The 25,649-nt window shown below is 53.8% G+C and overlaps 1 protein-coding gene across 9 annotated transcripts in view; it reads left to right on the top strand.

Moving 5' to 3' along the window:
- Nucleotides 1-24,981, top strand: part of DENND1A (DENN domain containing 1A) — a 537,868-nt gene extending 512,887 nt beyond the window's left edge. For 4 of the 9 annotated variants that reach the window (XM_007194701.2, XM_007194700.2, XM_007194699.2 and 1 more), the window contains 4 exons: nt 3,531-3,619; nt 17,637-17,765; nt 20,521-20,776; nt 21,907-24,981. In XM_007194701.2, the coding sequence (XP_007194763.2) occupies nt 3,531-3,619; nt 17,637-17,765; nt 20,521-20,776; nt 21,907-23,097 (1,665 nt within the window). In that variant the 3' untranslated portion in view covers nt 23,098-24,981. The other 5 variants (XM_007194703.2, XM_007194702.2, XM_057548162.1 and 2 more) reach the window with 3 other exon arrangements.
- The last annotated feature ends 668 nt before the right edge of the window (nt 24,982-25,649 follow it).

Here is a 25,649-nt window from a genome sequence, read left to right as displayed (position 1 = left end):
TAGCACAGTCCCTGGCAAGAGGTGGGTACATGTACCCCAGTTCTGCCAACCCAAACACCTTCTGCCAAGCAGGGTCACTATGGGACTAATTTGGGAGCCGTAGAAGTTTTGTGCTTTCTTGGCCTTGCATTCCCCAGTGCCCCAGGGTCTGTTCACTCCGAGTGCATTCGTGCAAGCATTTCCAATGGGCACCACTGCACACTAGGGGTGAACCTGGGGCACATGGGCTATGGAAACCCTCAAGGGCCTCAAAGAAGATGGCCTGACAAGCTCCCATGTCAGGAGCCACTGGCCCATAGCCACGCTTTGCCGGGTCACTTAGCTGCAGACATTCTGGGCAGAAGTGTGGCCATCGGCCCAGGGTAGTGGGAGCATGGGGGCTAGCCATTCAGCCTTTCTGGAAGGAGCTTTGTAGCCTGGCACCTGTGGCTGGGGTTCAGATGTGACCAGAGGATTTAGATTTTCTTTTTAAAAAGAAGAAAAAGGAAAAAAGCAGAAGAAAGCCTTGCCAGTGTCTGGTGGGCTCAGGGGAGTGGGCCGGGGCGTGCAGGGGAGAGGCAGGCTGTGGTCGGCTGCACGTGAAGCGCTTTATAAGCTCTGTATTTATTATTTCTTGCTCACCATTAAAATCAAATGTACTCGGTGCTTTTGTATTCAATACACATTTAACCCTGCCGACTTAGATTTCTCAGGTTTTAAATCCAGTGGGGAATTGGCTGGTTTCCCAACTTTCCCCTCAAGTCCCCCTTGAACAGAGCTCCAAATCCCTGTTTAGCATTTTCTCCCCCAGCGCTGCTGGGATCCTAGCACTGGTGGGGCCGGTCGTAGTTGTGTGTGCATGTGGTTTCTTCCCTCATCCCCAGCCCCCGCCCTTCCTAAGCACCCCGGAAAGATGGATGTGATCACTGAAATATGACAGGCCAGTTGTCTGTATCGTCTTGTGATTCAGGCTTAATTAAACCATTTTGTCTGTGTGTGTCTGTGCCTGGTTACGGCTCTAGCTGTACGTCTGCGGCCGTGTGTGTGTGTGTGTGTGTGTGTGTGTGTGTGTGTGAGAGAGAGAGAGAGATTTGTGCATGTGCCTTCTCCTCTTGTGTGTGCCTCTGTGAGTGTGTATTTGTGAAACTGAGTATGTTGGTATCTCGAGGCCTGTGCGTGTCTCTGGGTGGTTGTCTGTCCATGAGTACAATTTTGTGTCTGCTGTTTGTGTCTGCTTTGTCCACACCAGTCAGATGTGTGTGTGACTCTGGGTGTGTCTGCAGCCACGCGGGTGACTGTCTCTGGGTCCGCCGTGCCTTTCTCCCTCCCCCGCTTTGCTGCCTCCCTCCCCCTCCCGCCCCCCCCCCCCTTCCTGCTCTGTCTGGTTTATCATCCCTAATGAAGCAGTCTTCTCCATCGATCCTGCTGATTGCCAACCCATTCCTTTTGTTTGCTGGCGCTGAGCCATTCAGCGGCACTCTGACAGCTCAGCTCGTCTAATTAGCTCTGTTGTTCTTTTTCCCCATGTTTCACCACGTTGCAAGTTCAGTTGAAGTTGCCACAAACTTAATCCCCCCATTTCAGCCACAAGTTCACATTCCTAACCTGCCTCTATTGTACAAGGAGCAGCTGTGGGCGAGGACAGGCGAATGGGCCTTAATGTCTGACCTTCCCAAAGCCCCAGCCCGGGACCTCCGGGGCAGGGCAGGGCTGCCCTGACTGCACCCCGCCTTTGTGGTGCAAAGTCAGGTGCAAACCAGGTGATCCTGTGTACCAGCTGCAAGAGGAGTCCGGCTCTAGGCCGGGAAACCAGTTCAGGGTTCGCACGAGTGGGGGACGGATCCACTCGTTTATTCAGCAGCCAGTGACTGGATGTCTGCTTTGTGGCAGGCACTGTTCTAATAACAGTGATCATAATAGCAACATTATCATGCACTTCTTAGGTTCCAAGCAGCAGCATCCATTTCTAAAAATCTCGCTGAGGAGCCACTGTAAACCAGGCAGTGAGCATGGTGCTAGGCAAGGGTAGGACCATCATAGATCCATCTTCTAATTTGGAGACACCCACACCCCATCTTCTTTTTGTTACTGATAAGGTCACAGAGAAACAACGTGAGCGTTTATTGAGCCCCCGCTGTGTGCCAGGCCCCGCACTGGCACTTTCCCCGCATCATCTCATTGGATCTTCACAGTAATCCCAGAGCAGACAGCAAGTTTGGTGGAACGCACTTGGCTCTTACCACGTCTCTGATTTGCCAAACCAGGCTGAGATCAGGCCGTTCCACAGGAGAAACTCTGGTTAGGTCAGACGTGTGGGGACGTGAGGGCTTGATGAGACTCTTAAAGACTTGCCTCTTATACAGCCAACTTCTGTAACCTGTGTTCCGAAGCCATTGTGTTGTGTCGCCCACCAGTGCTGGGTTGGGGGCTGGTGGGAGGGTGGGTTCAGGGAAGAGGGCGGCAGGGATTGGAGCGTGTACGTGCTCTTCTTCCCTGTCTTGCCTGCTAAGCTCAGCGTCCGTGGCGTTTCCTGCCGTGGTCCCTCATCTGCAGAGAGAAAGCGACCCCCGCACTGGGCTGCTCATTCATTCTTACTGGCAACAAAATTCACAGATAGGCTTTCTTCGCTTTCTCCAGTCCTTCTCTGGTGTTGTTCAGATGATGGTGCCAGATTTAAAGCCAGGTAATGTTGATTGGACCAAATGAGTATCCTTCTAAGGACGCCTAGAAATTCTTAGCCGAACTCTCATCACGGGCTCTGGTGGGAGAAGGGGGTGTCTTTTTATATGATCCTTCATCTTGGCTTTCAGAGGCCTCAGGTCAGAAAAAAACTGCCTTGCCGCTGCAGCCTGGTTGTGGACAAGGCAGCTGTGTACTTCACTGTCAATACGCCCACCTCCAGCCCTTGAGCTAGGCCCGCGTGGTGAGTGCAGCGCCCACACAGGCTGTGTGACTTCCAGGCCGAGCCCTGCTCAGGAGGACTGCACAGGGATGCCCAGGGGAGCAGAAAGACGACTTTTCTTGGCGCTCTAAAGCTGTTAGTATTTGCTTCTCCCCACTCCCACTTAGAGAGGAAAATAGGCCTCCTGTAATTCAGTTGTAAAAAGAACAAAATAGGCATATGTACCCCAAAAACAAGGTCTGAGTGAAACCTTTTTGTTCTACCAAACTGGTTTCCGGGTTCCAGGAGAAGGCAAGAGGGACTCATCATTAATGAGAGCCTCTTTGTTCCGGGTCCTGCCCAGACAGTGTCTCACTGAACCCTCGCGGCAGCCCTGAGAGGAGGCAGGTGGTACCACCCCCGACCTGCAAACGAGGACACCCAGCCCTTCAGAAGAGCCTTTCCCCTTTGAGTAGGCCACAGAATTCCAGTTCACGGGTCGGCTGCAAATTCAACGGCCGTGTCTCCGTGATAAGCAGAGCCTTTGAACCTATGCTGTGAAAATTCCTCAGCGTTTGTTTTAGGACCACTTATCTGCATCTTGAGAATGTTCCTGTACGGCTTTTCCAACTGAGCCCTTCTTGGGGATTTCCCCCTGTGCCCATTCCAGGTGCGCCCTCCCCGGCCGCACGTCAGTAAGAGACCGAAGAGCAACATGGCAGTGGAAGGCCGGAGGACGTCCGTCTCGAGCCCCGAACAGTGAGTAGTACCCTGCTCTCCCCTCCCCTGTGTCTGCAGGAGCCCAGCGGGGCCAGCGCTTTGTGGAGACCATGTGGCAGCCCCGGCCTTTGAAAGGCCTCCCTGGAGCCCCGAGCGGGTGTTTCACAAAGAGGTCAGTCGGGGAACACGGCTTGATCTTCAGTGTCAGTTCTGCTGGCAGTTGTCACAGCAGCAGGAGGCCCCAGAGGCCAGGGAGCCGGGCACCCGGGCTGGGTTTTGAGTGGTGACGCCCAAGGGGTACTCAGACAAGCTCGGAAAAAGATTCTAGGCCTTTTCTTATGCTGAAGATAGCTGGTCAGAAAAAGAGAGTTAGGAACCTGGTCGAGGAGGCAACCTATTTAACGAGGGCCACCACCTTCCTAGGCCTGGGCTGCTCCAGGTCTCCAGAGCTCCGATTTATACACAGGACTGTCCTCATCCACTGCCCCTCCCCCACCAGGACCTTTGCTCACCTGCGCCTTAGCATTTATTTTATTATGACTTTGCTTTCCTACCTCCCCTTGGGCCCAGAGCTCCACGGGACAGGCACTGGGTTTTATGCCCAGTACCAAGCATAGCACCCGGCTTAGAGTCCCTTGCTGGGTAGACATTGGGTAGATGAGGGGAATGACGAGGCAGGCGGACAAGCAGTAGCCAGAGGCTGAGCTGTCTGAATGCGGGAGGCTTAAAGCTGTTCACGGCCCTGACTTCAGAGCCATCTGGAGAAGGTAACACTGCTTCCATCAGAGGAGTGCAGTGCTTCCCTCCGTCCCCAAGGCACACGGCCGGTGGTTTCTGCCCAGACAGCTCAGCAGCTACACACTGGCTTCCAGTGATGACCTGAAAAAGTGCATGAAACCATCTTGGTCTGGGGTTGTTGGGGGAACCAAAAAAAAATTGCCCCTGGGACCCTGAGGTCCCTTGGGTGAAGAGGGGAATGCTCCTCGTGTCGGCCTCATTTTCAGAAAAGTTCTCAGGGAAGGAAGTTAAGGGAGACGGGAGACGGCACGTCCTAGCCAGAAAAGGAGCCCAAAGGAAGAAATAATTCCCAGATGTCGGGCTGTGGCCTCGCTCGGGCTGCAGTCCACTTCAGCTCTTCCAGGATTCTCTGGTTTATAGGATGGTATCACTTGAGACTCTCATGTTGTTACAGAACCAGCCCACCTAGACAGCCCTCAAACCTGTGTGTGTCTGTGTGTCTGTGTGTCTTGGGAGATGCTTGGTGATGCAGAATTTGGAAGTAGGACTCCAGAAGTTGGGTGTAGGTTTAACTTTTGCTGTGCACAATAGGACGGTGGGAATCTTGAGGACTATTTCCCTGCCATGGATTATGATTGCCCCCTTGTGGAGAAAATGCTGCATGTCTTCAGAGTGCCTCAGACCCCAAAGATTTCTCCTTAGGGGAATGAAATTAGTCACTTTTCTTTAGAGCCATCTCTTTAAAACTGGACTAAATATTTTAGACACTGTACTGGGATACAGGGTCATGGTCCTGTAGATATTGAAATGCAAATCCAGAATATCCTTGCTTTGCACCAAAAACACCCTGGACCACCAACACTTCCCGTTCTACAGAAAAGCATTACCCATTTTGTGGCCAGGTTCCCGATTAGAGCTCGGACTTCATCACCACGTTTATTTACACTGTTGCTTTTCCAGCCCAGTGATAGGGGATTGCTTTGTCAGTACATGCAAAGAGCCAGTGTCTGGTAACCCCATCATTCTGGAGATTACCAGAACTATGTCAGTACCACTTTTTGTGGGGTTTTTTTGTTTATGGGGTTTTTTTTTTTTGCAGTACGCCTTGTTTTAGATTTCTTTTTGGGAAACATTTGGGGTTGAAATGAACCAGTGGGAGCAGGGGTGGCTAGTTTAGTGGGTTGGCAAACTGGCAGTGATAGAAAACAAATGACAGGTTCTCTGTGATCATACGTAACAGTGACCCGGGTCCGCCAGGAGATAGGGAGGTATGTTTTAGAACATCATTCCGAGAGTTTCTGTTCACATTTTTTTAATGTGATGGGGGGGGGGGGATGGGGGGCCGGCAGAGCTGTTCTCCCATAATGCCAGTGACATTTCTGGTGCAACGCGGGTGTTTTCCTGCGTCTCTTCCCATGCTGCCTTCTCCCCCCCCCCACCCCCCGTTGTGCTCCTCCACTTCCAAATGCCATGTCACAACAGCACTTGGATGTGTTTTTCTCAACTGTCATCAGCTGCAGCTGGCAAGACCAACTTCTTGAAACACAGGAAGCATCCAGCGGAAAATATTTTAATAAAGCCGACTCCTCGTAAAATATTGTTTTGGGGAGGAAGGAACCAGCCCCACCGATCTGTCAGCATTGTGTCGGGAGACACAAGAAGACAAGCTGGCGAGCAGGACCCACATCCTAATGGGCCTTTGTTGCTGGTGGTTCAGTGTTGGGCACACGGACTCGGTGCCTGGCCCTTTAATCTGGCCTGGATTTTCTTGAATCACAGATCTCTGTCTCCACTGGGAATATCAAAGTGCATCGGAAACTTAGAGGATTTGGGCGGCAGAAAGAGACACAGGATCTTTGAAGTTGAGGGAAGGATTCAGTCCTCCCGACTTCTTGCCCCAACTCTCACTTCCAAAGAAGCACATTAAGTAATTAACTTTGTGGACAGCAAAATGGAGCTGATTAAGAATCAGACAGTCTCCACGGCCTCCTGCAGCAGCTCAGCGTCTGGAGTTCGTCGAGGCCCAGTAGCGTCGCCAGCAGCTCTAAGGCCACTCCATCCGCTTAGGTCCGTTTTTTGCTTTCTAGCTCACGTCCATTCTTGCATCCATTCATTCAGCAGATATCTTCAAAAACCTACTAGGTGTGAGCTTCTTAGGACTTTTAAAGGAGGCCCCAAAGGGAATCCCAGTGCCGACTTCTTTTGACTTGCATTTTCCCAAAAAGAAATTTTTCCCATATCAAATTTTCTTCCCCAGTGGAAGGTAGGTGTCCTAGCCCCTGAAAACCATGTGATAGCAATTGGAAGAACAATTTACAAAGACTTCTGGGGAAAACATTCCCTCTGTTTTTCTGTTAACATTAGCTAATTAATATTCAGTGACTACTCCTCAAGAAGTATTAGCTACTTACATTATTATTCAGAACAGGGCTGATGGTATGCCCCGAGGATCCCCTAGGGTAAGAGTTGGGGTTAGGAGGAATCAGACAGCTTGGGCTGTGGGTCAGAAGCCAGTTGGCAGTGAGTACAGTGGAGCACCTCATGTGTTCTAGGTCCTCTTAGGCGTCCCTTCCACAGAACAGGAACGCTGGCTCTGAAAATGTATTGACCAGTGTTCCAGGGTCATCCAGTTAGAAAGCGACATGGCCAGGACTCCAAATGCTGCTCAGTTTCATTCTCTCCATTGCACTCTGCTGTCCATGGGGGTCCGTTGTTCTCCTGGCTTTGCCCAGAGAGACAGCTTTGTGTCCTGAGATGACTTGCCCCGCACACCACCTTCCTCTCTGGGGAAGGTTCCCTGGGGTTGGGAACCAGAGCTGTTCAGTCCTCTTCCTGCCAAGGAGTCAGTGTTCCCTGGTGCCTGAGTGTTCCTATCTGGGGAAGGAAAGAGAAGTAACATTTACTGAACATCGCTTAAGATCGTGAAGGGTAGGTGGTAGCTTTACCATTTAACAGATGGGGAAACTGAGGCTCAGAGAGAGACTTTCCATAACTTGCCCAAGGTCTCAGGACTGGAAAGTGGAGAGGGCCTGGCCCTTTCTTCTTCAGCATCCAGGCTTTTTGTTAAGAGCATAATTATGACTGTGAGCTACTCTGAGTGGTGAGGACGATGGTGGCTGCAGCGGGCACGGTGAGGTCCCAGCTCCCCACCTGTTAAAGGTGGGCTTTGGTTATTTCAGCGGGAGCGTGCATGGCTGCCAGGCCCCAGCTTATCTTCCCTTTGGCTTGTTAGATATAGGGCAATTTCCCATCGAATGTGAGACTTTGAAAGAGCTGACAGCAAGCCCTAAAAGGCAGTGCTGTGCTAAGTACTGCCTGCCCCTCAGGACCACACACAGCGAGCAGACAGAGGCCAAAGGCGGGGGTGGGGGGGGGTGACCTACTGGTCCCCAGGTGCCTCTCTCTTTCACTCTTTTTCACTCTTTCACTGCCGTGAGAGTTGGGAGGGAGATAGTCACAAGCAGCCTCCACCTTCTTTAATCTTCGCAGTAACCCAGAAGGGTAGGGCTGTCTTCCAAGTCCTAATGGTGACGGGGCTTGTGCTCAGTGTGGACCTGAGGCGTGCCCAGTCCCAGCCAGCTGCAGAGCCCGAGCTCTTTCAACGCGCACCTTGTCCGCTAAAAGTGGCACACAGAACACCCTCCAGTCGCCCATGTCTTGACTGCCTGCAGGCTGGTTATTTGGAGTTCCATTGTACTAAGTGAGAATGGTCCAGATTCAGCCACCAGGGGCCCATAAGCCACTGCCCTGTCACCTCCCTGGCCAGATCCATGCAAAAACCTGCTGTTTTCCAGTAATTTTGTTTGTTTGTAAAAATAACCCAATAGCCTTATAGGCAGGCTGGAAGTTAGGGAGAAGAGACAAGTTCATTCTGAATCCCACTACTTCAGCTCAACTATGTACTAGCATTTCTGCAGATTCCTGTCCAGTCTTTTTTCTAGATATATTTTGCAGAGCTACCAGCTTCCTTGCAATATCCCATAGTACAGACTTGCCTCATGTCCTTGTAAGCCCCATTGGTGGTGACCACGGAAGATCTCACTGTGTGTATGTGTGTGGTCTGCCTGACCACGCTCCTCTTATGGGATTTGTAGATTGTTCCAGGTTTTCACAAATGTGAAAAATGCCAAAGTGAACGTCCTTGTTCTCCAAGTTTTTTCTAGTTTTATATCATTATAAGAAAAACTACCATTAACTGAGCACTTTACGTATGTTGTTTCATTAAATCCTCAAGAACTCTGGGGGCAGGGGAAGGTGTCATTAGCTCTATTTTACAGAAGTAGCTGCCACTCTGAGAGGTGGTCACTGCCCTTGGTCACACAACTAGTTAGTGGCAGAGCTGAGCTTCGGACGTCTCTAACGCCAAAGCCCAACCCTTAACCAGTCTTATAGGCAGATTTCTGCTCCGTGTTACTAAATAACTTTCTGAAAGAATTGTACCACTTCACACTCCCATCAGAACCGTGGACTCCCTGGGAATCTGGGTCTGGGAGACCCAGAGGAACGTGTGGCTGGCGTTAGAAATCCTTCTGGCCAAGGAGAACTTCTGCAGGTTGCGCTGCCTGGGCAGGCTGTGTGTGCACCAAACGGCCAGCCCAGACTTCTCAGGAATTGGAGAATCTGCTCGTCTGAATTGCACTGCGTGACCCCAGCACCCAAAGCCCCAGAAGATTAAAATAAGATCAGAAGAAGCTGCCAGAAGCGTTTAGTGGGAGCTCTGCCCAGAGACCAGGTCTCAGAACACTTTGCAATTGTATCTCTTCATGCTGATTGCACACATGCACTGGCAGGAGATGACATGCTGTTCCACCCCCACTTCCCCCAGCCCCGGCCTCCTCGAGACCTGAGCTCAGCACAGCCCCCTGGCTGAGGGTCACAGGCAGACCCCTCTCCCTCCTGCACAGACCCAGAGCTGCCCGAGGGTAGGGGCCTGGTGCACAGGCCTGGCTGGGCGTCTGCAGACCCGGGCAGCATACTGGCCCACCAACTGCCAGTCTGAGACCGTGGGCAAGTCTCTTTGCCTTCCTTTTTTTTTTTTAACGCCATGCCCGTTAACATCTCAACACAATTTGGGAAGCTGCCCACAGGAGCCACACTAGCATCCTCAGCAGCAGTGACTGCTGCTGCCTCACCAATCTCACACTCCCCCCAACACCTCCCCCACGAGCTGCACGCTCCCTCCTCCCAAGGTCACCGTGCCTGTGACTTCTGGTGTAGCCGTGACCTGCCACGTTGTACGTCACCCACACACACCCGTACACGCTTGCACACCCCGGTAGCCTATGAGCAGGGCAGGGTTGTGTGACCTTCAGCTTTGACTCTTCAACTCCCCGACCAGAGCCTGGCCCAGCTCTGCTCAGGGATATTTACAGAATGAGTGAACAAAGGAATCACTGAGGGCAGCTTACAGCCCAGAGTCCTGGAGATGGGGGAGGGTATCAGTTAACAACCGCAAGTATGTAAAGAGCACCTACTATGAGCCAAGTGTGATCAGGATGTGAATCTGAAGCTACCAGCACCTGCCCAGCCTGGCGCTCTAAGAGCCAGAAACTGATCAGCCCCGGGAGCAAACCTCCAAGATGCCAGCTGGGCCCTGAGCCCCAGGGGGAGGGGCAGCTGTCTGGGCACTACCCCCCGGCAAGCCACCAGGACTCCAAGCAGAAGGGCGCAGACCCAGTTAGCAAGGTGAGAGGCTCCTGACCTGACTCGGGCCCCCTCCCGTCTCCAACGGTGGGTTTTGGGCCCCGGAGACAAAGCCAAGCCAGAGGCCAGGCATGGAGCCTGAGCTCAGACTGGAAAAGCAGGAGCTGCCACAGAGCCTCCGGGGATATGCAGCGGCCCAGGAAAACACAGGACCCCCTCGTCTCCACCACTTCTGCCTGCTGCTTGGAAGGAGGGACTCTCCCAGGAGCTGTCACAGTAGGGCGAGTTAGTTCCAGCTGAAAAGCCAAGCCTTTAGGAAGCCCTCAGAAGAGGTGCCCCATCCTCAAGGTGTCACTGAGCTCAGTCTCCTCCGAAAGGCTTCGCCACCCCAACAAGCACCCTCCCCATTCCAGATTTCACGTCACTATTTCCCAAGTGCCTGTTTCAGGCCCGGTACTTCGATATATGTCATCTTGGTGAACCTCCCCTGCTCCCCAAAAGTCTTCATAGTGAAGGCACTGTTAGCCCTTCAGCCACGGGGGAACCAAGGCTCTGACAGGTGCCGTGACCTGCCCTGGGTCCAGCACATATACCAGGGTCTGCTGGGTCCCACGTCCATGTCCACTGCTTTCTCACCAGCCACCCCCCACCAGCTGCTGCCACGGTCCCTAGAAAAGACTCGGGCTCTCAGCAGGCAGAGACTGTCCTCAGGGCGAGGGGCAGTTGTTCCTCACAATCTACACAATTGCTCTTCCAGGTAGGGAAAGTGCCCTCAACATGTCCCCTTCCCCGTCTTCCCTCCAGCAAAGAGCATGAAGGGTGGGAAAGTGAAGCCAGACCTCTGCGCCTATGTGAGTGTCCACCCAGCTCCTGGGAAAGGCTTCTCAGCCTGCTAGGCGTGGGTGTGGACAGGGGAAGTCGACACTAGTGATCTCTGTGGAAGGAAGGAAGGAAGATAGACAGACAGACAGGCAGAGACGGGTTGATAAATAAGTGGATGGATGAACGAAGGTTGCAAAGGCAAAGGGCACCACCAATCCAAGAGACGGAGATCAGGGCAGCTGAGCCCCCCATCACCCCCTGACCTCGCACATGGCCTTCAGCCCTCACGCTGGGGGGAGGCCCTCCTCCAGCTGGTCCCTGCCAACCCTGCCTGCCTCTTCTCTTGAAACCCCACCCCAGCCTCAAACCCCTGTGCCCCCTCCTCCACAGAGACACCTCCAGGCCATTGTGCGGCCTCTACTGGACTCAGATTAAAAGCCTCATGTCACCTCCCAAATGGAGGCTTGTCCAGCAGCCCCTGAGCCTGGCACGCCCACCACTGCACTCTGGCAGAGCAAGTCCCTAAAGGGTGGGCAGGACCTGGCCTCACACTCACCCGTCCCCTCTGGACCATTCCGTGTGACAGGAAGACGCCTTCTCATTGGTGATCACGACTCATTACAGCAGTGAGTCTCTCATTACTGTTCTTAAGTAGATATTCACATACTGCTGAGTACAAAGATCCCATGTCCAACAGGTTCCCATATCTGTCATCAGTCCTTCCTCCCTGGGAACAGTCCCAGCCTGGCCCCAGGCCACACAGGGAATAGCTCCAATGCAAGTTCTGGAGCATCCCCCGTGGGTCCTGCACCAAGCTTGTTTCCCCCAGAGACCCCTCTGACTTGCTTCAGAGGCTTTTTCTCTGTTTTTAACCCATGCATGTGCTAAGGTGTGCTCTAGAGTGTCGGCCCTGTGTAATGGTGCTGGAGGTGAGGCGTGGCGGCATCTCCAGGCGGCGGGTGCTCTCAGATCATTCTGATGTGCTGTGACATGCCCAGCTGGGGACCGGTGACTTTGACCGGGAAGGTCTTTGAAAGCAGGGACCACCCTATTTGTCCTTTAACACCTAGGGGAGACTCTGCTCAGGGTGAAGAGGCCCAGAATTTATTTGTTGGCAGGTGAGTGTGACATCTGGGTAGTAACTGAACATGCACTGGGCACTGAGCGAAGCCCTTTACGAATATTTTCATTCAACTTTTGTGGTAAGACTAACAGGAGGGCTACAGAATCCCCATTTTGCAGCTAAGAAACTGAGGTTCAGGGAGGTACAATGACTTTCCTGAGGTCATCTGGCTGGCACGTGGGGATTGGTGGAAGGCTGGACAGACGGGCCTCGTCCAGGGGCCTGTCGCTGCCTGTCAGCCCCACAGGAGCCTTGTAATCAGGGATGCCAGAGCGGCCAAGACATTTAAAAGTAAAGATCCTTTGTGTAGGAGTGAAATGATCCTTTAAAAAATGATCACCAGCTCCCCTCGTTACCTCTGGAGACCAAGTCCTTGCTGACTTTTTCCCCTTCTTTATCTCAAGTACATTTAAATGTCAATTAAATTTGAAATATCTACATTTGTCAGCATTTCATTTTGGGCCAGCGTGACGTGCTGCTGATTTGTCCACGCGATGTGACACATGAAAAAAACGCTCGAGATGCAGATCTTCCTCATTAAAAAATAAGCCTGTACGATCCCGGCACGGCAGAGAGCCACAGAGCACGTTCCCGCTTCCTGACGCCGTGTCTCTGACATGGTATTTAAAAAGGAACAGCCGCGCCTGTCACCACTGTCACACGCGCGCGCTAGCCAGCGACACGTTAAACCAAACATTAGAAAGGGTTCGGGGAGTCATCTGCATGGGAACTCCGTGCCGAGATGAGGTGGGCAGAGGCGGGAGCAGCCGTGGGAGGTGATGGGGTCTGAACGTGATGGACAGCGGGCCTTTCTTTCTCGCCGAGACTCCGGCAGTCCTTGCTGGGTAGCCAAGTTCGCCACGACCTGCCTTTTCACAGACAGCTCTTTGTGTATAATAAAATCCAGGCAAGTGGTGGGGGGCAGACTGCAGGGTAGTAGCTGAATTGGGTTAATGAGGGAAGAGGTACGCGCTTTTTTTTTTCATATTCTGCCTTAAGCTAATAAAAAATTTAAACCTGGACATATTCGACGGTTCGTCCTTTATCTCTGACAAATATCTGACTGTATGTTTCATGGGAGAACATGAGCAGCTGAATTTAAATAAGTTTATTTTGAAATCTCACCTTTTATCAAAAGCAGAAGGGGAAACACCCTACCCCTTATTTCACCGTTTCAGGTCCACAGAACTGAAGAGGCAGGATCACAGAGTGGTTCAGAGTTAGGCATATCTGGATTCCATGCTCTACCCTTAACTTCTGTGTGACACTGGGCAAGTGACCACCCCTCTCTGAGCCTTGGCTGCTTTATCTGCCACATGAGGATGAGATGAGTAATTAATCAGAAACTGTACGGACAGCATTTAGCCCAACACTTGTAAATACTGCTAGTGTCATCATCCTTATCCATGTGGCCCAAAGCCTGGACCTGAAGAAACTCTGATCAGACCACATGGCAGAGTTCTCATCTGGGTGTTCCATCACTCTTGAGAGACAGATGGTGTGTCCAGGAGACACCCTGGACCTCTCGTTGAAGTCAAGACTGCCCGACCGGCCTGGCCAGAAGAGCTGGCTGGAGAGGAAAATGGTGAGCTATAAAGTGAGGCTCCCTGTCTCCCCCCACCTCACCCCCACGTACCCTCCGTGATCTCGCATGTGGGAGGCACTGGATTTTGACAGTGATGGGAGGTGCAGCAGCCTGAGCTGATGAAGCCAAGGTCCAGTCCAGCACAAAGGCTCTATGCTCCTGTGTGAATCCAGACATTCCTGGCATTCAGCTAACGTGCCAAGCTGTGCTCTCTGCTTACTTGTCAAAGCCACAGGAGGGGGCTGTGCTTGGATGGGTGTTGGAAAGGCATTCAAGATGGATTTGAGGGCCACCCAGAGCCTCATTCAGTTTGACCCAAGCAGAGGTGTGGGTCCCCCTCATACACATCTACCACCAGCCCAGGGGACAGGAAAGAGAGGGCCCTGGACTGGAATCCCTGCTCATCACTTCCTGGCTGGGTGGCTTGCTCACGCCTCTCCTCTTCACCATGAAGTGCTCAGCTGGGACTGGGTCTGCTCACTACAAGCACTCGGGAGGTGCCTCTTGGTTGGGTGCGTGGATGAACGGACGGACAGATGGATGGATGGACTAATGAGAGTCTCATCCTCTGTAAAATCTGTACAGCGACGCCTTCCTGCTTCCTGCTGGGGGGAGTGGTAGAAATAACCTATGTAAAGCCCGTGGCACAGTGCCTACTTGTGGATATTATTTTAAGCATTTTTCTGAGACTCCCACCTGCCCCAATATACCTAACATGCTCACCCCCAAACGTGGTCCCATTCTACAGGTCTATATTCTTTTTCATATTCTTTTCCATTATGGTTTATTACAAGATATTAAATATAGTTCCCTGTGCTATACAGTAGGACCTTGTTGTTTATCTATTTTATATATAGTAGTTTGTATCTGCTGATCCCAAACTCCTGATTTATCCCCTCCCATTCCCCTTTGGTAGCCATAAGTTTTTCTATGTCTGTGAGTCTGTTTCTGTTTTGTAAATAAGTTCATTTGTATCATATTTTAGGTTCCACATATAAGTGATATCATGTGATATTTGTCTTTCTCTGTCTGATTTACTTCACTTAGTACGATAATCTCTAGGTCCATCCATGCTGCTGCAAATGGCATTATTTCATTCCTCCTTATGGCTGAGTAATATTCCATTGTATATATGTATCACATCTTCTTTATCCATTCATTTATCGTTGGACATTTAGGTTGCTTCCATGTCTTGGGCTATTGTGAATAGTGCTGCTATGATCACTGGGGTGCATGTGTCCTTTCACATTAGCGTTTTCTCTGGATATATGCCCAGGAGTGGGATTGCAGGATCACACGACAACTCTAGTTTTTTAAGGAACCTCCATAACATTCTCCATAATGGCTGCACCAATTTACATTCCCACCAACAGTGTAGGAGTGTTCCCTTTGCTCCACACCAGAGAGGGGACCCTCTTATACCGCAGCCATGAGCTGAGAAAAGGGGCATGTGCCTGGCGGGGATCCAGAAGAGGGGTGAAGCAGGTGTGTGCAGGCCCTTGTCTCTCCAGTACGCTGGCTTCCGCTCATTCCCTCAGCAAACTTTCCTCTGCACTAACGCTGTGCCGTGGGTGGGGAGAGAAAGAAGAACGTGCCAGGGCCCCTGCCCTTGAGGACCTCCACTCAGAAATAGAAATGCAAGAGGTTCAACTGTATTAACGAAGCGCTAAACCACACAGCCCAAGGAGAAGCCAGCTCTATCTAGGGAGAAAACTCTGCTGGGAGCTCCAGGAAAGCTTTGTAGGAGTGCGGTTTGAGCTGAGTCTTGCAGGCCAAGGGCAATCAGTGCACCAGGCAAAGGTAAGGGCAGGTGGCAGGAGGTGGCAGGGAAGGAGCGCAGAGGTGGGCGGGGCCAGGCGCAAAGCACGGTGTCTGCCCTGCTTGGAGCTTGGACTTGGCGGCCCTCACCCCGCCCACCCAGTGTGTTCCACAAGCTCCCCAGAATGCAGCCTGAGGCAGGGTGCCTGCCCCCCTGCTCGGGAGAACAGTCCAGTGCTAGCGAGTGAGAGCGGGTCCCCCGAACTTTTAAACAGACAAGTAAGTCATTCCAGACGCACCTAAACATTAGTATTGCTGACATTTTACCCACCGCATGAAATCGCAGTTCAGAGCAGCAGGTTTGCAGGTGTGAAGCGGGAGAGTGATGAGGTCAGGGCTGTGATTCAGAACAGGATTCCAGTGGCCATGTGGAAAGTGGCCCTTCTGCTGGGCCTTGTTTTGTGTCCCGGTGGACGAGGCAGGAGCTGGGCAGCCTAGCCCCTGTGCTGGCCAGGGCACATTTCTGCAGGTCAGGTCTTCCCCCCTCTCTGCTGAGTTCAGAGGAGAATGAGCCTCCTGGGCCATGCGGCCACCAGTCCAGGACAGGCTGAGATGTGTCTTGTCCCTGACACCCAGCAAGGCAGCCTGGGAGAGGAGGGGAGCACTGTGACCTCCCTGTGCAACCCTGGGCAAGTGGCTTCCCCTCTCTGAGCCTCAACTTCCCCTTCAGTAAGAGGACAAAAGTCTTTGCCTGGCTATCTTCCAGGGACGGTGCGAGAAAATGAAGGGTTCAGGTGTGACAGTGCTGGGGAACTCACAGCCCTGGGCGCCAGCTTTGGTTCCACTTTTAAAAGGGCAGCATATATTTGGGTAACAACTGGCTTATGACTGGTGATGGTGGATCATAGCAGCAGCCAGTCACAATCCGCTCTCCCAGTCCCCCCAGGGATAGCTGCTGTCCCTCACTTACCCTCCAGCCCTGGTTCCCATGCACTTTTTTGGACATGTTTCCTCTTCCTGAAATGAAATCGGAAAGGAATTGCATCATATAAGGCAAAGAAAGGAGACTGCTCTGGCTGGGGGTGGAGGGGAGAGGAGATAGCCCCCCATCAGGTACCCCTGTGTCTCCTACCCCACCCACCTCCCCAAAGTTCACCATTGCCCCTGGGATCCTCGGTGAGCGTCCAGCCCGCTGTGCAGGGCAGAGGCGTGGGCTGCCCGCTCCCCAGCCGCGTGCCGGAGCAGCAGCCGTGGGGCCGGGATTTGAACCAAGGGCTGCGGGGTCCAGCTGCCCTCTCCTGAGCACACGCCTCTCGCGGGCCCTGGTCAGTGTATAATTCATAAAAGCCAGCGTGGAGTTTCTCTGGGCTGTGTATGTGTTTGTGTTTATAGAGGTAGAGCTCACAGGTGGCTGACAAGGGAGATGTATTTTTTATAACAATGAATATTTAATTTCCACATCACAGATGAAAAAGACTCTCTGAAGAGGCATCTGAGGGAGACTCCAGAGAGCGGCCGCTAATCAGAAAAGGGCCTTCTCGCGAGTGCTCTTCTACATGGCTCACTTTCTTCTTTAGCTTTTTTATTTTTTATTTTTTCCTGATTATTGAAGTAGATATGCACATTGGAGAAAACGTAGAAGACACAAAAATAAAATTTGGCAGAGGGGAAAAAATCATCCATAATCCACTAGCTTTTTAAAATTATTTATTTATTTATTTTGGGGGGCTGATTTCGGTCTTCGTTGCTGCGCGTGGACTTTCCCTAGTTGCGGCGAGTAGGGGCTACTCTTCATTGTGGTGCATGGGCTTCTCACTGTAGTGGCTTCTCCAATGCAGGGGACATGGGTCCCCTAGCTTTTGTTGACATTTAGACACATACCTTTCCAGTCTTTTTTCTGTGCATTTTTCCATAAGCAGATGAGAGAGAATGCAGTTTAACTGCAATTCTGCATCCTGATTTTTAGATTTTTCTTTATAAACATTATAGTTAATGGGAGGATACTCTTCAGCCAACCATACCATAATTCAGCTCACCAGATTCCTACTGCGGAAATTTAGGTTGTGTCATGTTTTATAAACATAGCAGTAATGAACATTTTTGTGCATAATTTGTTGCTACATCGGGGTTATCTAAATGGAAGTGGAATCACGAGGTCATAGATGCATTTAAGGCTCTTGACACAGGTGGCAAACCCACAGTTTCTTTTCTGTTTGGGACCAGCTTCCTCACTGTGGGGCCCGTCGGGCCTTCTCCAGGCAGCCTCATCCCCGCCGGCAGAGGGAGGCCAGGGTCAGGTGCTGAGCCTCAGGCCTCCTTCCCATCCCGCCACGTGGAGTCCTGAGGTGCCTCCTAACTGTTTTCTCTCTTGTCTTCCTCCGCCCCAGCCTTGTAAAGCCCTTGCGACACTATGCTGTCTTCCTCTCCGAAGACTCCTCTGACGATGAATGCCAGCGGGAAGAGGGCCCAAGCTCTGGCTTCACCGAAAGCTTTTTCTTCTCCGCTCCCTTTGAATGGTCTCTCCTTCCTTCTTCCATTTCCCTGAGCTCGGCTTGGTGACTCTCCGGGGCCACTTGGAGGGCTGGGGGTGGCCAGCTTGCGCTTGTGTGTGGGGAGGGGGTCTGGGGCTGCTGCCTGCCGGTGCCAGCTTGCAGGACGGACGCCCCCTCTGTGTGCCTCCTCTCAGGGCGTCATTCTGCCAGCCCAATGGGGGCTGTGGCCATGGGGTGAGGTGACAAGAGTGGCTGGGCTCTAGAGGTGTGAGACAGGAGCATGGGTCTCATTCCTTTGGGGAAAATGCACTTGACTGTTAATGGAATTGGTGGCTGCGGTTTCAGCTACAGTTGGCCTGGTTGTTGCCGCCCGAGTCTTCCTTTATCTCAGCACATCTTGGAAAGCCATGGAGATGGAGCATCAGATTTTAAGTTTTCAAACAATGTTACCGATGAGGAATGTATATATTAATGCTGGTATATCCAAAGGTTTTACTGACCTGCCTGACTTTAAGATAATTTTTATCATTATTATTTATAGCCTAAGCCTTCTTCTAATTACAAATTGCAATAAAGAAAGAAAGAGAAAAAGAAGGTTCACCACGATCCAGCCCCCCCATGGAATTGGGCTTTGGTGGCTGCCCTTTCTTTGCCAATTCTTGCCTCTCCACGCACAGGCTTTTCAGAGCTGGGATTGAGCAAAGGGACAGCTTTGGTTTGTGTGTATTTGTTTGCATGGTGTTTTTAATGGAAGCCTCTAGGGGAAGGGAACTGCCCATCACTGAACACCCACAGCAACCCTTCGGGGAGTAAACCATTACAGCCAGATTACAGAAGAAGGACTCTTCCCCCACCTTCCCCCTCCCAGCCCGCTTCACCATCTCCCTGCTCCCGGTCCCTCCCCCGAGGCTGGGCCTGTGAGTTCCTGGGGCACGTGATAAACCCAACGCTCTGCTCCTGCCACTGCCCCCCCAGGGGAGGAGGGTTCTGGCCCTTTCTGCCACCAGCTCACCTGTGACCATGGGCAAGTCAGTCCCCTCCTGATGTCCTCACCTAGAGCAATGGCCTAAGCCAGTGTTGCCCAAGCTTGGCATGCCGCCTGGTCTGTACAGTGAATCTTCTTCTTTAAAACTAGAAGAAAAGCCTTGTCCTAAGCAATAATATTCATGATATCATAGGCTTAATATATGTTATTTCTCTTATTAATTAAAGATAGCATCATTGGAATAAGAAATGTTCATCCATGTATCAACTTAAAATCACCTTGCAGGTAAAGGCACCCACACAGGTGATGTCCAAGGACTCTCCCACCACGGAGTCCAGCAGTTCACGTTCTTTTTAAATTAATTGATGCCTTAATTATTTAAAATAATCCTCACTTCCTGAGCCATGATCTATGAAAAGCATAGGCTTTTGTGTGTGTTTAAAAGGGAAGTGGCCATCTTAACTCAAAACAAAATGGGTTCCTTCTAAAGAACTCTACTTCCTTAACTACGAAGCACACTGGCTTTTCTTTATCTCCTTCACTGTGTTCAAACTTGGTTAAAGGAGCTTGGTCAGATGGCTTAGTCAGAACAAGTGAGGGACTTTAGAAGTCTCTCATACTTGGCTTCCATTTCCACCTCTTGCCAGGTGCTGTGTGACATATGTTCCGTTACTTAGCCTCTCTGAGCTTCAGTTTCCTCATCTATAAAGTGGGGGTTGTGAGTCCTACTTCATGGGCTGCCTGCGTGGCTTCAGGGCGTTAGTACAGTCTGATGCAGTCCTTGCCAAGAGTCAGGGCTGTTAGTTGAGCCCCTTCCCTCTGCTGACTGTCCCCTGCCCAGGTTCGTGCAAGTGGGCCTCCAGGACCAGCAGGTGGCACCCTTCCCCCACTTTACCAGAGCCATGGGCAGTTTCTGCCTGACCCAGGAGCCAGAGCCTCACGGTTGGAGGAGGTGGGATGCTGCTCTGGCCCGGGCTCCATTAGAGGTCTGGGCACCATTCTCCAGGTACCCCAGGGCTCAGGCTTGTGAGAAAGGATAGCAAGAGGCACCCTGTGTCACCTGCACCTGGGTCGGCTGCAAGGTTTTGGTGCATGAATGCTGTTAACAGCCTCAGCTTGCCTGCTGGGCACCAGGCACTGTATTTGCTCATGTAGTCTCCACCACCAGCTGCAAGGGAGTGCACTCTGGAATGGGGGAGCGGCTGAGGCTCAGAGAGGTTAAGTGACTTGCCCAAGGTCCCACAGGAAGAGATGGCACCAAGGCTGGAACCGAGGTCTGCACAGGCTGAGGCCCAGATGGTTCCCCACTGAGGATCCTGGGGTGCACTGGGCAGCTCCCTGGGGAGAGTTCTCCCAGCTCAGTTCCCACGAGCTGTTCCCAGGACCTGCTGCAGGGGTGGGAGTGCAGACAGTGGGCTCAGGATTGAGTCTTCCTGCCTGTTCCCTCTCCAGACGTGTCCTGTTCCTCACGCCTTGTGTGAATGGCGTGTGAGCCCACTAGTCAGTTCTACGGTGGGTCCTGTGGTTTGGAGGAAACTAAGTGGGCCCCCCAGTGCAAGCTAGAGCAGGAGCAACTTGCCCAAGGTCCCTGAGTGAGCAGAAGCCATGTTCAGCCCAGGTTTGTCAGAGTGCCGCTGCCCAGACGCCTACACTCTCAGGGACCCGGGACAGCTCTCCTCTCCCAAGGCTCCCGGGGGGGCTCCCGAGCCCTGGAGGTTCTCGGGGGTGAGGGCTGCTTGCTCCTCCCGGGGAGGCTCTGAGTAGGAGAATCCAGCCTGCTCTGCCTCCTCCCAGGCCGCAGCCCTATCGGACACTCAAGGAGTCAGACAGCGCGGGAGACGAGGCGGAGAGCCCGGAGCAGCGAGCGCGGGAGCCCGTGGGCCCCACCCCAGCTCCGCCTGACCGGGCTGCCAACATCGACCTCCTGGAGGATGTCTTCAGCAGCCTCGACATGGAGGTCCCACTGCAGCCGCTGGGCCAGGCCAAAAGCTTGGAGGACCTTCGGCCCCCCAAAGACCTGAGGGAGCAGCTGGGGACCTTTGACTATCAGGTATGGTGGGGGGGGCGGGGGGGGCGCAGGCTGGGGGCACTTTCTGCACATGAGGCAGGTTTCCCCACGTGACAGTAAAAGACACCAAGGGAGAAACAGCGACTTTTCTGAGGTCCTCAGCCAACACTCAGAGTCACTCTGACTGCAAATCTTGCCAGGCTGGCCAATGGCCAGACCCCCCTTCATAGGGATCACTGGAGAAGATGCTGGAGCCTGATGGAAATCTGGCTGGAGCTTGGCTGGGCGGGCAGTGGGGGGCGGGGGCACTTCCTGCCTGAAATAAACTTCTGCTTTTGCATCAGAGGTGGGCAGGGCTATGACCTCTGGTGGAACTGGGATTAATTATCCCAACCCCACCAAGCCTCCTTGGAGAGCCTGTGAGTCAAAGTTCCTGGGCTCTGGATATTAGCGTGTGACCCCTGATCTTCCTTGTGACTTTCAGTCAGGCACATCTCCTCTCTGTGCCTCGGTTTCCTCACTTGTGACTGGGGGCTGCTGACTCTGCAATCCTTGGGTCACAGTGTGGAATTCACAAAGCTCCCACATATCTGATGATTCACGCTTGCCCCTCTGCAGGGAATTGCTATTCCCAGGCTGCCCACGAGGGAGCTCAGGCCAGGAGAAGGGATGTGACGCCCAGGTCGTGGGCCCTGTAGGTGGCAGAGCTGGGACTCGAGCCCAGCCCTCCTATTTCCTTCCCAGCCAGCGTGCCTTCACCCAGGCCCTGAGCCTCGCTTGCCCTCTTGGGCTCATGGGTGGTTGAAAGTGCCCGCACGCTTTGAAAAGTAAAATGGGCCACCCCAGCAGAGGGTCAGTAGGTGGAGTCCTTTTCCTAAAACTACTTGGCAGTGCTGGTTTGAAAAGACAGAGCTTTCTCTGGAGGCCCTTTGTGCCACCCAGTGAGAGAATCCCGGCCTCGAGTGCAGACAGACCTGGGCTTGCTTTCTGCTGCTGACCTGGGCCGAGCCCCCAACTGCTCTGGGTCCCAGGGGCTAGTCAGCCACACTCCCGGGACCACAGTCCCAGTGTCCACCTGGCACACAGGAGGGCGGAGGGGGAGGGGCACATGCTGCCTGCCAGTCTGTCCCAGGTCAGCCTGTGGTCATTGCCTCCTTCGTTCCCTCTAACAGAGGCTGGACCTGGGCAGGAGTGAGAGGAGCCGTGGGATGCCAGGAGCCTTGAAGCTCACCCACCCGCACAACAAGCTCTGGAGCCTGGGCCAGGACGACATGGCCATCCCCAGCAAGCCTCCTGCCACCTCCCCCGAGAAGCCCTCGGCCCTGCTTGGGAAATCCCCAGCCCTGCCCAGCAGGCCCCAGAACCGGGATGGCATCCTGAACCCCACCGACAAGGAGGAGGTGCCCACCCTCACTCTGGGCAGCATCACCATCCCCCGGCCCCAGGGCAGGAAGACCCCGGAGCTGGGCATCGTGCCCCCGCCCCCCACTGCCCGCCCGGCCAAGCTCCAGGCTGCCGGCACTGCCCTCGGCGACTTCTCCTCAGAGCGGCTGCAGGCGGAGCGGGAAAGGCGGGCTGCCCTGGGCTCAGCCGCGATCCCCGGGCTCCACCCCAGTGCTGCCCCTCAAGACCCCACCGAACTGCTCCAGCCGCTCAGCCTGGCCCCGGGGGCTGCGGGCACAGGCAGTGATGCCCTGCTGGCCCTCCTGGACCCACTTAGCACAGCCTGGTCAGGCAGTACCCTTCCACCAGGTCCTACAGCCCCAAATGTAGCCACCCCATTTACTCCCCAATTTAGCTTTCCCCCCATGGGGACCCCCACCCCATTTCCACAGCCATCACTCAACCCTTTTGTCCCATCTGTGCCAGCGACGCTGCCTGCCATGCCCCTGGTCTCCACACCAGCTGGGCCTTTTGGGGCCCCTCCTGCTTCCCTGGGGCCAGCTTTTGCCCCCAGCCTCCTGCTGTCCAGTTCTGGCTTCTGTGCCCCACAGAGATCTCAGCCCAACCTGTCTGCCCTCTCCATGCCCAACCTCTTTGGCCAGATGCCCATGGGTGCCCACTCCCTGCAGGCCCTGGGTCCCCCAGCAGTCGCCCCTTCAAGGATCCGAACATTGCCCCTGGCCCGCTCAAGTGCCAGGGCTGCCGAGGCCAAGCAAGGGCTGGCGCTAAGGCCTGGAGACACCCCACTCCTTCCTCCCAGAGCCCCCCAGGGCCTGGAGCCAGCACTGCAGCCATCTGCTCCACGAGAGGCCAGAGACCCCTTTGAGGATTTGTTACGGAAAACCAAGCAAGATGTGAGCCCGGCCCCAGCCCCCGGCTCAGTGGAGCAGCTCAGGAAGCAGTGGGAGACCTTCGAGTGAGCAGGCGCTGAGTGCTGGGGGCGAGCTGAGGCCCGGCTGCCTGCCGCGGCAGCTCTGCGGCTGGCCGGCCCTGCTTCCCCTGCTGCTCTGTTTCTGTCCAGGTTCTACTGGTGGGAAGGGTTGGGAGCCCTCTCTGCTGCCCCTCCTCCTCTCCACACTGCCCATCTCTGGAGAATGGCACCAGTTTCAGCCTGGGAATCAACCCAGCTCCTGGGCACCTGTCCCGCCCTGCCACCACCCCTCCCCTGCACCCCTGATTGGGTTTTGCACTAGAGAAGTCATCTGGGCCGATGATTGCCCCAGACCCCATCCTACCCACCTTCCCTCTGGAAACCGCCCACCAGGAGCCCCACGCCTCCTCAGGATGCCTCTCTCCTCCTGAGCCCTGTTCTCCTGCCCCAACTGCAGCCCAGCCCTGCACACCCCACCTTGATGGGCGCAGGCGTTGGCAGTACCCTCGGCATGAGCTCGTCTGCACGAGACGCACGTGGTTTGGAGTTTGAAGTAAGGAACCCCCCTCCCAGGCTGGAGGAGCTACCTGGCAAGGCATTTCCAAACCCTCTCTAGCAATATGCACACTCGGTTCTTTCCTGAGTCTTCACCCCAACCCCCAAACTTCCGTTTTTCTGGCTTGGTAGGGATTTGGGGGCCGAGGCATCCTTGCAATCCCTCCTGGTAGCCAAACCAAGCCCCAGACAGCCCTGCGTGGGGCCCGGGAGCACCAGCAACTCTGATCTGTAGACGACAAAATGGCAACAGGTAAATCTGAGAGCACCAGGAGGAGTCAGGCTGCCGCCCCGCACTCTCCCTCTGGTCCCCACAGGTTCTCCTGGTCTTGAGTCACTGTCAAGTGGGACTCGGCCTCTTGTTGAGTGGGTCTAAGGGGGCAGAGCTGAGGAGCAGACACCCAGATTCCCACTGGAAGACCAAGCTTAACACCACAGAGATGCAGGAGTCCCAGCTGCCTGGCAGCTTGGGGCAGGAGGGGCACCAAACCCCCCTCCAGGCCCCTGGGGAGTGGGCGGGCCTGGCCTCTTGCAGTTCTTGCTGCTTGGAGGCAGGAGAAGGGCTTGGAGCCGACCTGGAGGCCAGCATCCCCAAAGCTAAATTGAAACGTTTTGTTATTGTTTCTTTTATCTTTCTTTTCCTTTTTACTTTATTGATTTGATGAATCTTGAAATTGACTAGTTTCAATAAACCAAGTTAAAATGTGGCCCAACCATTTAAGAAAACAACCATCTGAGACATGCAGGAAATTGTGAGCATTTTGACCTGATTTCTCATTTCCTATTTGTGAATGGTCAGACATACAGTCTCAGGGGTGTCTGGCAGGGCAGGGGAGTTCCTGGAGACCTCGTAACCCCAGGGAGCCTGGTCAGCATCTGAGGGGCTAGAAGACCACCCACACGGGACTGACTGAGGCCTGGAGGGTGGCCCTCAGGTTTGCTCTAACGTGGGGTGTGAAGAGCTGCTGGCCCAGCACACAGCCCCTTCCTCAGTCAGTCATAGCCCCTCAGGCAAGTCTTCTGTCTAAATCTCGGCAATGTCCTCTGGCTGCTGGAAGGGGGGGAGTCGTGTCATGTCTGGGCCATGTGGGCACCTATAGGACACTCAGGTGTTTCAGTAGAGATTCCAGATCCACCCACCCTGGGAAGACCCCTGAGCCCCATCAGGTATAGGGTAGCCCACCCAGTGGGCAGAGTCTAAGGCAAGAGGTACCAGGTGGCCCCAAGGAAGCGGAGCCCACCCCCTGGTCTCCCTGGCTGTGTTGGGGCCTGGTGGCAAGCGCTCCATGTTCACACGAGCCCTGCTGTCTCTTCACTTGCTGGATTGAATGCGAAAATCCAAGGATGAATTGTGTGTGTGCGTTCAATAAAATCTTCTTGGGGAGAAGGCTGTTATCCCTGTGTCCTGAGGAAGCCGTGCGGGGAGGCGAGGCCTCAGGCATCTTCAGTATCCCTGTTTGTAGAGGTAGAGGCCGGGCTTGGAGCAGTCAGGGAAGGCTTTGACGCCTGGCCCACTCCTAAGCCTGTTCCCATTCGTGCCTCTGAGCTCAGCTTAGCCCCTTCTCCTTACAAGCAGGACCCAGGGGCTGGACTGGTCACAGGTGTGCACAGGCCTGCCGGGTCCACGGAGCAGGGCTGCAGGTCACCAATGCTGTTGAAGGCACCCAGGGTCCAGGAAAGAACAAGTTCAAGGGGACACCTGGAGCTTTACCCCTACAGACCTCTCAGTAGCAAGGGCAGAGCCTGGGAATCTGCACCTCTGTTGGCTGTGTTGGGGAGGGACACCTGGACCAAGCACCCAGAGAGGGTGTTAGACACACCCCGTCCCCCCATCTGCCCTTCATTCGGCTCCCTGGGCTGTGTCCCCCTCCCTGGGCTGCGCTTAAAAATGACAGGTACCCAGAACCCTTAGAAGCAAGAGGAGGACAAAAAAGAACAGCCCAGCTTTTATATATTGGGGTTCCACCCAGAATGTCTTGTCTTAGGAGTCTGCAAGAACACAGGTTTGCCAAATCTCTGACTTAATAAACTAACCAAGGCACCAGC

This window comes from Balaenoptera acutorostrata, chromosome 6, assembly GCF_949987535.1.
Source record: "Balaenoptera acutorostrata chromosome 6, mBalAcu1.1, whole genome shotgun sequence".
Classification (NCBI taxonomy): Eukaryota; Metazoa; Chordata; class Mammalia; order Artiodactyla; family Balaenopteridae; genus Balaenoptera; species Balaenoptera acutorostrata.
This window is presented reverse-complemented; position numbering and strand designations above follow the sequence as displayed.